We start from the raw sequence: 17,171 nt of genomic DNA on the forward strand, positions 1-17,171 counted from the left end.
AAATCACAATATATGTTACTGAAATATTTTTTATTTCGATGTGGAATTATTTTTTCTTGAAAGTAGACGAAAAATTAATAAATTTAAGCTTTTACAGAATTTTTATGAATTAGTTATGATTTTTTGAAGTTGAACGAAAATATCAAGATTTGAATGCACACACGCGCGCGCGGACGCTCGGACAGCACCCATTCAGACAAGGCGCTGACCGAGTTTACTCGGACACGGCCCCTGTCTGAAGGGCAGCTCGCGCCCACGTCCCTTGGTCAAATGAGGCTGCTTCCAGCCTCTTTCCTAGGCCAAAACCATGCTTCCGCGCGCGCAGGGGTATGCAATGCATACCCCTGTGCCTCAAATCTTGTTTTCGTCATAACTTTTGATTCAAAAATCGTTTTTCATTGAAACAAAAGCCAAATTTTGGTAGAATTTTGTGTAGAATCTGAATTTTCAATTAACAATCTAATTTTCAGAATAAAATTAATTTTTATTAATTTTTTTTAATTAATTAAAATTAGTTTATGATATTAGTAGGCTTTGAATTTTGAAAATTTGATTTCTCACAAAAGGAGCCTTACGGTTAATTTTGAAATTTTAGATTATTTTATTTATTTTAATTATAAGATCAGATATTATTTTTAATTAAATTTTAAATGATCTTACTTTGATATTAAAATATTATCTTTTAAAAATAATATTGTACTAATTTCAAAATTTGCTAACCATATCATACCTTTTTTCAAATTTGTTATTTTCAAAATATATTTTATTAATTAAAATTATAAGATTAGGAATATGTTAGGTTTAACATTTTATCTTATTAGACATTTTTTATTAAAATTATATTTTGGCAAAAATAACATGAAGATTTGAAAAATTGGTTAGTTTAGTTTGAATAGATATTTTAGGGTTTCAAACCATAAATTTTTCAAACTTATTATTTTTTTAAAAAAATATTCTAACCATATAAAATATCTTATTTTTCAATTAGTTTATTTATGTAATATTTAAATTTATTAAATTATAAGACTCAAAATATAATAAAATATCTAAATTTAAAATTCAAGATATTATATTATATTATCTTATTAGAAATTTTAAATAAATTTAAATTTTGAATAAACTTGATATTTGAAAAATTGGTTAGATATTTTTGATTTTTTGTTAGAATTTAAGAAATTTAGGAGTTTGTTGAATTTTGAATTTTTTCAAATATTCTCTAACAACTTAAATTTGAATTCTAGTTAAGATATTTATTTTAAAATTTAATTTTATTTTAAATTTTAAAATTGAGATATTTTAGCTTACTTTCCAAATATTCCAAATCAGTTATTATTGTTTGTATTGTTTGATTATATTAGTATGTATTCAAATTTTTTTTACAAACCTATTATTTATTTGAGCTAAATTGCTATGATTAACTTGTTAACAGATCCAATGATCTGATTTTAATCATCGTCCAATTGTCAATAGATCTTATAAATAATTTGTAACAGGTAAATTTTGCAATTTCTTTCATCTGTGTAAACCTAGTAACATGATAGGGCCCATCCAAATCTTTTGACCTGTGTGAGCCTATATGTTTGCTATTGGGCTTAGATGCATATAGGAAGCCCATTTAAGTTTTACTAAGTAAATGGACTAGGTTGCTAAAATAAATTTTGACATAAGTAAATTTATTTAGGCCCAATTAGATTTGGGCTTATTCAATGAATAACAATTGTTTATTTAAAGGTTAAATTCCTCTCTTTTGGGCCTTGTGTTAGAGTTGAGGGCCAATAGAAGTGGGTACGACATACTGAACCCAGCTTCCCCTCACATGAACTACCCCAATTGTGAAGGCCCATTTGCCTTATTTAAATAATTGTATTAGGTTAATTATATTAGTCTAACCTAATTAAAATTAAATTAGCAACATAATTAACTTTTAAATATATGAAATTTAATTTTTCATTTAATATTTTAAAGTTAATTTTAGAAAAACACTTAGTAAATGAAATTATTTTAGATAGTTATTTCTAGAACTAGTTATTTTTTCTAATATTTAATTAGAAAAATATCATAGATTGTGAAATTAATTGTTTAATAATTAATTTTGGTACAATCTAAGTTAAGTATATTTTTCCTAGCATTAAATTAGAATTAATAATTAAGTCTTCTCTATACTTAATTATTTATTTCTTGAATTTAATACATTTAATTAAATTGAAATTTAAATATTTAAGTTGATTTTCATCATGATACTTAAATATTATTATTTTCATGTTATTTAATTAAAATTGAAAATTATTTTAAGTTTGAAATCTTATTTCATATAACTTAAATTTGAATAATTTTCAAAATATATTTTATTTTATTTTATTAATCTTTTTCCACAATTTCGAAATTGCATTTCTTAAATGCAAAATTTCGAATTTTATTTGAAAAATAGATTTAAGTTGTAAATTATTTATTTTAATTTTGGACCAACTTAAATCAACGATTTTTTTCATTTAATGATTAATTAAAATTAATGAAGTAAAATATATTTAATTAGAAAATGAATTAATTAGTCAATGAAAGTCTAGATAGATATTATCTGTTTTGCTTGAAGTATTTTTCTAGTGTATTTAATTAAATAGAAAATTAATATTTAAGTTGATTTTTATCATGACACTTAAATATTTTAAATTTTTCTTATATATTTAATTAAATAGGAAAATTATTTTTTTTGTTGTAAATTAATTTTATTAATTAATTTTGGGCCAACATTAAATTAGAATAATTTTTCCAGAATTTATTTTTATTTTATTATAAAGCATTTTTTCGAAAATAGTATTCTTAAATACTTCAATTTTTCGAAATGCAATGTATATTTATAGAAAATTAAATTTGAGTTGTAAATTAATTTAAATTAATTTTGTAACAACTTAAATTGAATATTTTTCTAAATATTTATTGGAAATTATTACTAAGATGGAAATAATTCATATTATTTTCATATCCATCTAAGTAAAATTTATAAATATTAAATTAAAATTTATATTTAGAATTTTTTATTCTAAATTGGAAATTTTAATTAAATAAATATATATTTAAAATAAATTGATTAAAATAAATATTAGAAGAAAATACACCTTAAATAATGAGCTTTATTATTAGGACATTCGATCTCCATTGTTGGTTTTACATAGCTTTTGTTTTAGTGAGTAATCCTTTCTAATGGAGGAACGTTCATTAGCAAGTTAGCACCGTTTAATCTCGAAAGATAAGTAGCTTTGTAAGTGTTTTATATGGTATGGATCACCCTAACGGTGACGACTGTATTTAACTTACAAAATATGAACCAATGGTGGAAGCTCATAAGATAGAATAGCCTTGACTCTCGCCTAAGCGGGACAACGCTGGATTCCAATCTTGATCGAATAAAAGGTTGCTAGAATGTTTAACATTTTAGATGAGCGGACAACTCTATTCAATGGATGGTAGCTTTCACTCTCGCCTAAACGGGACACTGATATCAGTTTGTTGAAGACCTTGGAAATTATTTAGGATTGTATGTTTTAGTATTTTCACTTGTCATTCCTACTTGCTATATAATTAATAATTTCTGAATTGTGTATGAATTTATATTGAACCATGTTATTTTCTGTTATTAAATTGTAGTTTAATTTCGAATCTTCATTGTTGGTCTAACTTGGTTTGTTTTTCTAATGAGATAAATCCCTAATGGATTTTCACCATTAGACATACATAATAGTGTTAGATCTCGAAAGATAAATATTGTATATGCAACATCTAGCTGTTCATCAATTGATGACACCTTAGACTAGTATTTTTACAATATGAAACAAGAAGATTGTATAAATAAGATTACTTTGACTCTCGCTAATCGAAGCATCGTTGGATTCTTATTTATAAACGAAATTATCCTTATTCCTCTTAGCTTATTCATTTCGAATTAGCTCAATAACATATCATTGGATGAATGGTCTATATATCATTTCATGTCATTCTATTTTTTCTCTTTAGAAATTAAATGACGCATATGATTGTAATCCCGAAATTCTATTCCACAATGATATAAGTCCTCAATCTTAGAAATCTCCTACTTGTATGGGCAAATCTGACTTAGAGTTTAAATTAATAGTGGTGGTCCAAGAAAGAATTACTCATTATATTTGGTATAAATTTAAGTTCTTGACTTTAATTTTAGATTCCAACAGAAATTTTCTTATATTTCTAATTCCAGGATACAATACAGTTACACTTTCACAAGTGTTTAATAACCATTTTCTATCAATGGATTCAAACTGTATGGAATATGAGTTTAGTATTCTGTGACCAGGATCCACTTGCAATATTCTAAGAACTCTTTGATGTAACTAAATCTAAGTCATCAAAAAGACGCAACCACATTTTTATTAATCTATGGCATTTGTATCTTGTTCATAGTGGTTTTGACAAGATCAATCTCTGCAAAGAGTCAATATGCCTATAGCCACTGAAAGTTGTTCATCTCATTCGTAGATGGATGTACATTCAGGGGTGGATATGAGTTTTTCGTTGTATTCTTAAAACGATAACTCTAGATTATACCTTATGCAAAGAAATTTGAAATGTTTGAAAATTTCTGAATTTCTGACAATGGTGATAAACCATTAAGGTAAGTGGTTAAAGATCTTGCGAACTGATAGGGGTGGAGAAATAGTTAGTAGATATGCAGTTCAAAGATCATTAAATTGATTTTTGAATTATATCCAAACTTACCTCCCCAGAAATTTTGATTTGCATATTGATGATTAGTTACTAGTCGTTGCCTAAGTCTTTCTATGGTAATACAATTTCAGAATGATGTAATGGTTGTATACTTAATGTAAATCATTACTAGATTCATGGATGACCTAATCGAATTCTTAAGAAAAGCTAGAACTGTTAACCATGGTTTGCATGTTTGCTAGCTATTTTAAGTGATTAGGTGTGGACCATCCCATAGTCAATAGATAAGAAAGTGTTTGTTTAAACAAATACTACTTTTTCTAAGAAAATGACTAAGTCTGAAAATAAAGTAGAAAATAAAGGAGATATTTTTCTTGATTCCAAAAGTGTTTTATCATCTTATTTGACATATGATGATCCCACTGCCTTTGTTGTCTTGTCACAACCGAAGAGATCAATACCATTTAGTTTTCTTAGACATAATTCACGGTACCTTGTCGTAGTGGGACTCACCTTCTTATGACTTGGAAGACACTAGTGACTAAAATCCATTGTGAGTTTAAACAAGTAATGGATTGCCAAGATAAGAAACTAAGAAGAAAAGCCAAGAGAACTATGGTTTAATCCATTCACATGGAGTAACCTAAATTTTTCTATTACAAGGACATAAAAAGAAACTTTCGTTAATAAGTCTATTCAATGGACTTAACAAAACTTCCTGTTCCTAGTATTATAGGTTTAAGTTTATCTAAACCTATGGCTTGTGGTATACCTGGTAATTACTTCCTCTAATGCAAGTAACTTACTTTAGTAAGATGCTGAAGCATTTTCTTTCTAATGGCAATCTATAGAAGCTTCTCGACTCCTAGGCATATATTTTATTTATCTAAGGAAAAGTCTCAACTATTCCAGAAAAGATAAAACCATGAAACAATTTCTTAAATCAACAGTGAGAGGTCTTAAATATGCTTTTGTATGCCATAGACCAGACACCTGCTGTTGAGTGGGAGTAATGAGTAGGTATCAGATTAATCCAGGAGAAGAACATTGGAAGACAATCAAGTAAATCTTAAGATTAAGAAGAGGAACTATATGTTAGTCGATAAGGGTGTGTTTAAAACTCTTAGACTACACCACATCAGATTTCAAGACTTGCCTTTGTGTTAGAAAGTCTGCTGATAAGATGGTGATTACTCTTGGGGTGGAATAGTGATTTTGGAGAAGTGTAAAAACCTATCTGAAGTCTCTAGGTCTACCAGAAAGGGACTGAATGTTAAAGTTACAGGAAAGGTACTTATTCAGTCTAAGGAAAGTTCTATACAACTGTGGCACCGTTCCAACCTGCCTTAACTACTAGGGTTACTTCCTGAATAACCAAGAAGTAGTTGCCAAAAGTATAGAATCCAGTATCCCAAAAGAGTAGACATATAGAGAGGAATTTCACATTATCAATGATTTTGTGATTAAGGAAGAGTAATGGTGGAGAAAAGGTTGTGTTTAATTCAACTTTTCAGATCCTATTACGAGGAGTTTACTACTACTACACTTGATTTGTATATCAAGGTGTTGAGATTATTTGAAATGCACATTTTGTTTTATATTAGTGCAAGTGGGAGTTTGTTGGGTTTTATGCCCTAAATAAAACTCATTTCAATATAATCAAATTTACTTATTAATATAGATTAGAAATAACATTTAACGTTGCATGGTTCACATGATTTATTTCATGATTATATGCACATAATGTATGAATTCTATTTAAGTCCAGAACATATCAATTTGTTAATGATTATAGTGTTGTCAACACAGTGGAATATCATCTTAATTATATGTTCGAAAGTTTATTCCCTGATTTGTCAGAACACTGGATTTAGACTGACATGGTATAATCAGCGATAGGTATTCTTACACCTTGGATAAGTGTTATGTCCTTTCCAGGACATTGGCAAAGTTTACCAGCATCGGATGTATGGAGTATACATCGGAAGGGACCGATATTGAACTTTGATTAGATATATTAGAATTTACCGTAATATCTATTCAATTCAATATCACCTGTTGATCCTAGATCAAATGATCTTAATCCTAATATGATGAGGTTCAATCTCAAGAGTGTTATTCGTGTTCTTTGATTTGTTAGTTAAGCCTACATTTGGGTCAGGGTGATACGTACATTTTGGGAACACGGTAGTGCAATTGAGTGGGAGCGCTAACATAAATATGGAATCTATAGCTTCTATCTAGCGAATAGAAAGTAAAGGATGATTTCCTTCGAGCTCAAACGAAAATAAATGGTGGAGATCTCATTTCACTTAGCTGAAATATCATTTATACAAGGTTAAGTGTTTTAAGGACAAAATACATTGTAGGGTGTTACGGTAATTTAATCCCTTTACAGTGTAAATCATCTATATAGAGGATCATTGATCACATTAGGGTTATAACAATGGATAACTAATGACGTATCTATATCGTGGAACATATAGAGCGTTCTATATACTGAGAGTGCAATTCTAAGTTCTATGCGTGGGTTCAACGAAGAATTAATAAGTCAGTGAATTTAAGATATAAATTCTTCATCTGCTTATTGGAAGCTCGGATATATAGACCCATGGTCCCCATACTAGTTCAGACCATAGTGCTTGTAAGACTCAGTTAATTGATTTTGAAATCAATTATAATTCTAAAGTTAGACTATGTCTACTTTATGAATTTTCACTAAGCAAGGGCGAAATTGTAAAGAAAAGAGATTCTAGGTTTATTTATTAATTAAGAGACTTTATATGTCTAATTAATAATTAAATTAAATGACAATATTATTTAATAATTTATTTTAGTTATTAAACAATTAGAATTGGCATTTAAATGGTTGAATTTGAAAATTGGCGTTTTTGAGAAAATCAGATGCAAGAATGATAAAACAACAAAATTGCATAAGTGAGGCTCATTATCAAAGCCCATGGCCGGCCACACTTTATGGGTTTTATCATTTATTTTTTTATTATTTTAATGCCAAATAATTCTAACCTAAACCTAGGTGGTTACCTATAAATAGATAGTTATGGCTCTAATTCACACTTAACTTTTGTGAAATTCTGTCAGATGAAAACTGAGCCTCCTATTCTTTTCTATAGGCCGAACCTCTTCCTTTCTCTTTTCTTCTCTAAATTTTCGAAATCCTTGAGTGAATGAGTGAGTGCCCACACACATCAAGTGGTATCTCAATCATAGTGTGTAAGACTGTGGAAAACCATCCAACATGAAGGAGAATCAGCATCAAAGGAAGGAGAGAAAGAGATCCAGGTTCAGATATTGATAATGCTCTGCTACAGAAAGGAATCAAGGGCTAGATATTTGAACGGAGGGAGTCATTATATTCCGCTGCACCCAATGTAAGTTTTCCTAAACTTTATATGTGTTTATTTCATTGCTTTAGAATTCATATTAGGATGTTAATGAAACATACTTGTTAGTAAATCTAGATCCTGGTAAAATATATCCAAGAGTTGGTCCTCAATCATAGTATGTAAGACTGTGAAGAATCCAATCAACAAGAAGGAAAGGGAAAGATCCAGGTTCAGATCTTGATAATGCTCTGCTACAGAAAGGAATCAAGGGCTAGAGATCTGAACGGCAGGAGTCATTATATTCTGCTGCAATCAATGTAAGGTTTCTTAAACTTTATATGTGTTTATTTACATTGTTTTAGAAATTCATATTAGGATGTTAAACAACATGCATGGTAGTAAATCTAGATCCTTGTAAAATAATTCCAACATCAAAAGGCCCTATAAATCTTGGACTTAGCTTTCCTCGCTTTCCAAAATGCATAACCCCTTTCATAGGTGACACTCGAAGGAACACTTTATCACCCACTACAAATTCCACAGTCCATCACTTTGCGTCGGCATAACTTTTCTGGCGGCTTTATGCAGTAACCATTCTATTTTGAATCTTTGCTACCACTTCAGTGGCCTCTCTTACTAGGTCTGGGCCTAAGTATCGCTTTTCGCCAACCTCATCCCAGTGTAGTGGTGATCGACACTTCCTCCCATACAACATTTCATAGGGTGCCATCCCTATTGTAGATTGATAACTATTGTTGTACGAGAACTCCATTAGTGGCAAATAGTTACTCTATTTACCTGGGAAATCCAACGCACAAGCTCGTAGCATGTCTTCTAGTATTTGAATAGTTCATTCTGATTGTCCATCAGTTTTAGGATGGAATGCTGTACTCAACTTCAGTTTTTTGCCCAAAGCAACACACTTTCCCAAAACTTAGAGGTAAAAACTAAACCTCTATCAGATACAATGGTCTTTGGAACTCCATGTAGCCTTACAATTTCTCTTACATACAGTTCAACATATTGTTCTGCGTTGTAGTTAGTGCGCACAGGCAGAAAATGTGCTGATTTAGTGAGTCTATCAATAATCACCCAGACAGAATCCTGTTGTTTGCTATTCTTCGGTAACCCCGTCACAAAATCCATAGCAATGTCTTCCCATTTCCACTCAGGAACATCAAGAGATTGCAACAGCCCTGCAGGTCTCTGGTGTTCGGCCTTAACTTGCTGGCAGGTAAGGCATTTTGCTACAAATTCTGCTATATCATTTTTCATACCTGGCCACCAATACCTACTTTTCAGATCGTTATACATTTTGGTTGACCCTGGGTGTAAATGATAGGGTATAGTGTGCATCTCTTGTAAGATTTTTGATTGCAACTCTTCTTTATTAGGTACACACACTCTTGCCTTGTATAGTAGAATGTCCTTTTCATTAACTGAGAAGTCCCTGGCTTTCTCATTTTGTAGTTCAACCCGCTTCTTGATTAAAAACTCATCTTGGGCTTGTTCTTATTTGATCTTCTCTAACAAATTTGATTCAATTGTGAGGTTAGCTAGCTTTCCTATTACTAACTCTATCCTAGATCTCTCGATTTCCTATTGCAACGGCACTTTTAATGCCCTTAACATTGACAAGCTTGCATAGTTGCGTCTTCTAAGTGCATTTTCCACTACGTTAGCCTTTCCAGGATGGTATAGTATTTGACAATCGTAATCTTTTACCAGTTCCAACCACTGCCTCTGTCTCATGTTGAGTTCTTTCTGCGTAAAGAAGTATTTTAGGCTTTTGTGATCTGTGTATATTTCACACTTCTCTCCATAGAGGTAGTGCCTCTAGATTTTCAAATCAAAGACCACTGCTGCCAACTCTAAGTCATGAGTTGGGTACCTTGTCTCATACTCCTTTAGCTGCCTAGAGGCATAGGCTACCACCTTCTCATTTTGCATCAACACACAGCCGAGCCCTTGCTTCGATGCGTCGCAATACACTACAAATTTGTCTTTGTTAGTTGGAACACACAAGACGAGTGATTTAATGAGTTTATCTTTCAATGTCTCAAAGCTTTCCTTACATTTATTTGTCCATGCAAATTTTTGTTGCTTTCGAGTCAAATTCGTGAACGGTGTGGCTATTTTTAAGAATCCCTCAATGAATCTCCGATAATATCCAGCTAGTCCGAGGAAACTCCGAACCTCACTTGCAGTTTTTTGTTTTGGCCAGCACTTCACTGCTTCAATTTTCCCAGGGTCCACCTCTACCCCATCTTTGGACACTATATGGCCTATAAACGCCACTTTCTCCAACCAGAATTCACACTTCTTGAATTTAGCGTACAATTGGTGCTCTTTGAGTCTGCTTAGAGTTAGCCTTAAGTGCTCCTCGTGCTCTTCCATTGTCCTTGAATATATGAGTATGTCATCAATGAATACCACCACAAACTTGTCAAGATATTCTTTGAATACTCTATTCATTAAATCCATGAAGGCTGCTGGGGCATTGGTTAACCCAAATGACATTACTAGAAATTCATAATGCCCATACCGTGTTCGAAATGTCGTCTTTGCTATATCTTCCTCTAAGACTTTCAATTGGTGGTACCTAGATCTCAAGTCGATCTTTGAGAAGACGATCGCCCCTTGTAACTGATCAAACAAATCATCGATGTGAGGCAAGGGATATTTGTTCTTTATAGTCACTTTGTTCAGCTCTCGATAGTCTATACACATCGGCATACTACCGTCCTTCTTCTTGACGAACAACACTGGTGCACCCCAAGGTGAGTAACTTAGTCTAATGAACCCCTTGTCTAAATGATCTTGTAGTTGAGCCTTCAATTCCTTCAATTCATCGGGAGCCATACGGTATGGAGCCCTCGAGATTGGTGTTATGCCTGGCGCTAACTCAATCACAAATTTTATCTCTCTATCTGGGGGTAGCCCTGGTAGGTCTTCTGAAAAAACTTCTTGAAATTCACATACTATGTGGACATTCTCTGGCTTGAGGGGGGGTTTCTCTTGACTTATCTACTATGCTGGCCAAGTATGCTTGACATCCCGCAAGTACATCCTTTGTGCCTTCAGGGCTGTAACTAACGGTAGGCTTGACTTGACTTTGACTCCTTCAAATATGAATGCCTCTCCAGATTCAGGGCTGAAAGTCACTGTCCTCTTTCGGCAGTCTATTGTTGCTCCATGTCGTGATAGCCAATCCATACCTAAGATAAGATCGTAATCCCTCATCTCCAACTCTATCAGATCTCCACTAAGTTCCTTGTCTGCAACCCTTATTGGCGCATCCCGCACTCCTCTAGATGATATCATAACCTCTCCCGAGGGCAACTCCGTCATGAGCTTATAACTAAAGTTTACATATGGTAGTTCTAACTTATCTATCATCTTTAAAACAATAAATGAGTGTGTAGCTCCAGAATCAAATAAAACAGTACATAGTTTTCCAGAGATAGAAATCTAACCTGCAGCCACAGCGTTACTAGTCTCAGCCTCCCATCTAGTTAGTGCAAATTCTCGAGCTGGGACAAGTTTGTCATCCTTGAGTTGATCACCCTTTTGCGGACAATCCTTCTATAGTGGCCTGGTTGCCCACACTTGTAATAAGTCTTGCCTTTCAGTCGACATTCTCCTGGATGCTTACGACTACATGTTGGGCATAGGGGGTACTCCACATATGGCTTCTTCCCTTTATAGTTATTGGACCCCGTCTTGTTTCTCTTGTCGGCTTCGTTGTGTTGGTTACTTGGAGGTTTCCTTTTGTTATCACCACCTCCATTATTGGCCTTTCTGGCCTCCCACCTAGCTGTACTATCTTTCTGTATACGACTTTCACACAACTCAGCTTCTAGGGCTTTTTCCAGTACCTTAGCAAACGTGGTTGCCCTTACCCTGACATCGCTATGTCTCGACTTATTCGGGAGTGGAGCCACTCAGTAAAGCGATGAATCTTGAAAAACTCAGTAAGAACCATATCTATGGCAAACTTTGCAAATATGTCAAATTGGCGAGCATACTCTGTAACTCTAGACTTACCCTGCCTCAAGTTCGTGAACTCATTAACTCTAGCTGAGCGTATTACTTCACTGTAGTATTTTTTGTTAAAAACTTGTACAAAGTCAGCCTAGGTCATTGCGGCCACATCCCGTGTTTGTTTAATAACGTTCCACCAGAAGCGGGCATCCTTTTTCCATAAACTAGCAGCACAAGCTACACTATCTCCGTTACCGAGCCGCATGTACTCAACAATACCTTCCACTGTTCTTAATCATTCCTCAGCTTCCATTGGATCTAAGCCCCCTTCAAAATTTGGTAGGTGTTGCTTGCGAAACCTTTCATATATTGGTTCCCATTGACCCTCCGGCTCAGGCATGTATTGCACGGGCCAAAATCGATGTTGTCCTTGATTGGGTTGTTCCTGACGGTTGTGAAGCTCTTCATCTCGCTTCCTAAGTTCCTCCCTGAGACGAGCAACTTCTTTCGCCAAATCTTCTTGTTGTGGTGGCACCACTACAAGGGCGTTTTGGTGTTCTTGACCAACTACCCCAGCAGGGACTTCGTGGTTGCCCCCACCTTGACCTGGTTGTTGTCCATTTATAGGGGCATTTTGATTCTCCTGGATCACCACCTCGGTAGGGACATGTTGGTTTCCCCTGCCTCGACGCGAGCACCTCCTCGACCCCGACGTCAAGCTCGATCTCTTACAGCCGCTCTTTCATTCAACCGGGTTGATCTTCTGAGTTCACAGTTTTCATCAAATCCCTATCTTTTTCTTCAAAAGAAAGGAGATGGTAGCGGTAAGAAAATAACCAAAGATGTATCCCGCTCAAAAAGGAAAAAATCTATACACTAAAATTATATAAACTTAAAAAAAAATGTAAATCATCAAGCAACAATTCACCATGTAAAAAAAATTGAAAAAAATAATCTTCATTCACTTATAAAAAAATTACACTAATAAGAAAATTATTTGAGTTATACTAAAACTCTAACTCCGAAGAATTAGTTAATTGTTTCAATTAACCATATCCTAAACTTCTCGCTAACTAAAGGAAAATCTAAAGCTAAAGACTAAACCAAGCTAAGCGTGTATTCATCCCCTTCTTTAGGATCTTCTTTTGGATCCTCCTCTGACTCTTCTTCTAGATTGTCTTCTGAGTCCTCCCCTTGCTGTTCCACCGGTTCAGGATTTGCTGGTAGTTGTATTTCTTCTTCAGGCTCATCCGGATCTTCCACGTCAGAACCATCCACCAAGATGTCTCTTGAAATTGGCTCATAGTCAAAATTTTCTGCATCATGGTAAATGCCAACTGTTGTCTCTGGGATGTTGGCAATGTAGTAGTCATGATATTCTGCCCCCAGTTTATGGTTGAGCAAGGTTCTCACACCCTACTCATTCATTCGCACATCCAAGACAAAGAAAGTGTTGAGGAATCTCTCAATTGACTCTTTATACTTGTTATGTTCTGAAATATAACTGATTCCGTTCACTTGTCTCCATATTCGATTTAGGTGAGCTCTTGCTTTCTCAGACCTTAGTGAGTGTGACATAACTATATATTTCTCGTGTTCCATTAACAGCACACGCTCTCTCCTCATAATTATCGCCATGCCATGATTAATTTTATCCATATCCTCTATTATTTTCCTAAGTTTATTTCTCTCGTTAGATGTCGGAAAGCGTCTTAAGCCTTTAATTGCCTTAACTACGTTTGGATTCATTATCAACTCTACACAACTCAAAATAAATACTAGATTGAAATTAATCATATTTAACATATAAGACATAACATAAATAAAGCATACATACTTGATGACAAGTTGATCCTTTACAGCGATGGTGTGTATGTCGCGTGAATTCAAGATCAATGTAACTGTGGCTTTGATACCATTTGTAACGCCCTTACTTACTTAAAGTAAGATGCCATAAATAAATTGGTGTTAAGATACTAATGTTGCCTTCATTTTAAAAAAAATAACAATTTCAAAACATCGGTACCCAGTTAAAAATAAAGTATTACTATTTAAGTAAAAGTAATAGAAAATTTGAACGACAACATCCATAACATGTTTAATAAATTTAAAAGTGACTTTCAGCGGAAGATGGCCAAGACCACACGCAGTTACTGTTGGAATTATTTTACCAGGATCTAGATTTACTAACAAGTATGTTTGATTAACACCCTAATATGAATTCTAAAACAATGAAAATAAACACATATAAAGTTTAGAAAACCTTACAGTGGGTGCAGCGGAATAATATGACTCCTTCCATTCAGATCTCTAGCCCTTGATTCCTTTCTGTAGCAGAGCATAATCAAGATCTGAATCTGGATCTTCTTTTCTCCTTCTTTGATGCAGAATTTCCATAGTCTTACATACTATGATTGAGATACCACTTGATGTGTGTGGGCACTACTCATTCACTCAAAGGTTTCAAAATTACAGAGAGAAGAAAAGAGAGAGAGAAGGTGGCGTGTGGCCTTTTCTGAGGGAAACAAAGTGCAAAGTTATGAGTTTCCTAAAGCCAACACTTTCTATTTATAGAATTCCCTCTAGGTTTAGGTTAGAATTGTGTGGCATTAAAATAATAAAAAAATAAAATGGTAAAGGCCTATGCATAGTGGGCGGCCAGAATAGGAAATTGGGCCTTACTTTGCAACTTTCCCATTTTGTTATTTTTCATTCCCATTTTCTCAAAAATGCCAATTTTCCAATTTAACCTTTTAAATGCCAATTCTAATTATTTAATAGCTTAAAAATAATTATTAAATAATATTTCCATTTAATATATTTATTAATTTAGACATATAAAGTCTCTTAATCAATAAATAAACCTAAAATCTCTTTTCTTTACAATTTCGCCCTTGCTTAGTGAAAATTTATAAAGTAGATATAGTCTAACTTTTAGAATTATAATTGATTAATTAAAATCAATTAACTGAGTCTTACAAGCAGTATGGTCTCAACTAGTATGGGGACAATGGGTCTATATTACCGAGCTTCCAATAAGTTGAACCGAATTTACCAAGTAAATTCCCTAATTTATTAATTCCTCATTGAATCCACACTTAGAACTTGGAACTGCACTCACAGTCATATAGAACGCTCTATATGTTCCATGATATAGACACGTCATTAGTTATCCATTGTTATAACCCTAATGTGATCAATGATCCTCTATATAGATGATTTACACTGTAAAGGGATTAAATTACCGTAACACCCTACAATGTATTTTATCCTTAAAACACTTAACCCTGTATAAATGATATTTCAGCTAAGTGAAATGAGATCTCCACCATTTATTTTCGTTTGGTTAAGCTCGAAGGAAATCATCCTGTACTTTCTATTTGCCAAATAGAAGCTATAGATTCCATATTTATGTTAGCGCTCCCACTCAATTGCACTACTGTGTTCCCAAAATGTACGTATCACCCTGACCCAAAAGTAGGCTTAACTAACAAATCAAAGAACACAGATAACACTCTTGAGATTGAACCTAACCATATCAGGATTAAGATCATTTGATCTAGGATCAACAGGTGATATTGAATTGAATATATATTACGGTAAGTTTTAATATATCTAATCAAAGTTCAATATCGGTCCCTTCCGATGTATACTCCATACATCCGATACTGGTAAACTTTGCCAATGTCCTGGAAAGGACATAACACTTTTCCAAGGTGTAAGAATACCTATCGCTGATTATACCATGTCAGTCTAAACCCAGTGTTCTGACAAATCAGGGAATAAACTTTTGAATATATAATTAAGATTATATTTCACTGTGCTGACAACACTATAATCTTTAACAAACTCATATGTTCTGGACTTAAAAAGAATTCATACATTATATACATGTAATCATGAAATAAATCATGTGAACCATGCAACATAAAATGTTATTTCTGATCTTTATTAATAAGTAAATCTGATTATATTGAAATGGATTTTATTTAGGGCACAAAACCCAACAAACTCCCACTTGCACTAATATAAAACAAAATGTGCATTTCAAATAATCATTAACACCTTGATACACAAATCAAGTGTAATAGTAGTAAACTCCTCGTAATAGGATCTGACTGGTTGAATTAACAACAACCTCTTCTCCACCATTACTCTTCCTTAATCACAAAATCCTTGATAATGTGAAATTCTTCTCTATATGTCTACTCTCCTGGGATACTGGATTCTATACTTTTGGAACCTACTTCTTGGTTATTTAGGAAGTAACCCTAGTAGTTAAGGCAAGTTGGAACAGTGCCACAAATGTATAGAACTTTCCTTAGACTGAATAAGTATCTTTCCTGCAACTTTTAACATTCAGTCTCTCTCTGGTAGACTAAGAGATTTCAGATAGGTTTTTACACTTCTCCAAAATCACTACTCCACCCCCAAAGTAATCACCATCTCATCAGCAGACTTTCTAGCACACAGGCAAGTCTCGAAATCTGATGTGGTGTAGTCTAAGAGTTTCAAAACCACCCTTATTGACTAACATATAGTTCTGCTTCTTAATCTTAAGATTTACTTGATTGTCTTCCAATGTTCCTCTCCTGGATTAATCTGATACTTACTCATTACTCCCACTCAACAGCAGGTGTCTGGTCTAAGGCATACTAAAGCATATCTGAGACCTCTCACTGTTGATTTAAGAAATTCATTCATGGCTTTATCTTCTCTGGAATAGTTGAGACTTTTCCTTAAATAAATAAAATCTATATCTAAGAAGTTGTGAAGCTTCTATAGATTGCCATTGGAAAGAAAATGCTTCAGCATCTTACTAAAGTAAGTTGTTTGCATTAGAGTAAGTAATTACCAGGTTTACCACAAGCCATAGGTTTAGATAAACTCAAACCTATAATACTAAGAACAGGAAGTTTTGTTAAGTCCATTGCATAGACTTATGAACGAAAATTTCCTTTCATGTCCTTGTAACAGAAAACTTTAGGTTACTCCATGTGAATGGATCAAACTATAGTTCTCTTGGCTTTCTTCTTAGTTTCTTCTCTTGACAATCCATTACTTGTTTAAACTCACAATGGATTTTAATCACTAGTATCTTCCAAGTCATGAGAAGGTAAAGTTCCTTGAAACTCTCCCACTACG

At 33.3% G+C, this 17,171-nt stretch overlaps 1 protein-coding gene across 1 annotated transcript; it reads right to left on the minus strand.

Moving 5' to 3' along the window:
* Positions 1–9,641: 9,641 nt before the first annotated feature.
* Positions 9,642–10,439, minus strand: LOC133036211 (uncharacterized mitochondrial protein AtMg00860-like). The gene is made up of 2 exons (XM_061112724.1): positions 9,900–10,439; positions 9,642–9,806 (listed from the first exon to the last, which is right to left on the minus strand). The coding sequence occupies exons 1-2, from the start codon at positions 10,437–10,439 to the stop codon at positions 9,642–9,644; spliced, it is 705 nt and encodes a 234-aa protein (XP_060968707.1).
* Positions 10,440–17,171: the final 6,732 nt, after the last annotated feature.

Source organism: Cannabis sativa, chromosome 3 (assembly GCF_029168945.1).
Source record: "Cannabis sativa cultivar Pink pepper isolate KNU-18-1 chromosome 3, ASM2916894v1, whole genome shotgun sequence".
In the NCBI taxonomy this organism is placed as follows: domain Eukaryota; kingdom Viridiplantae; phylum Streptophyta; class Magnoliopsida; order Rosales; family Cannabaceae; genus Cannabis; species Cannabis sativa.

What these genes read in the sequence shown, in the direction of transcription:
- LOC133036211 (XM_061112724.1), bottom strand. Translation starts at nt 10,439, where the DNA reads ATGGAAGAGCACGAGGAGCACTTAAGGCTAACTCTAAGCAGACTCAAA. An exon ending in ACTTAGAGTTGGCAGCAGTG is followed by an intron (nt 9,807 to 9,899) that starts GTCTTTGATTTG and finishes TTCTTTACGCAG; the next exon opens with AAAGAACTCAACATGAGACA.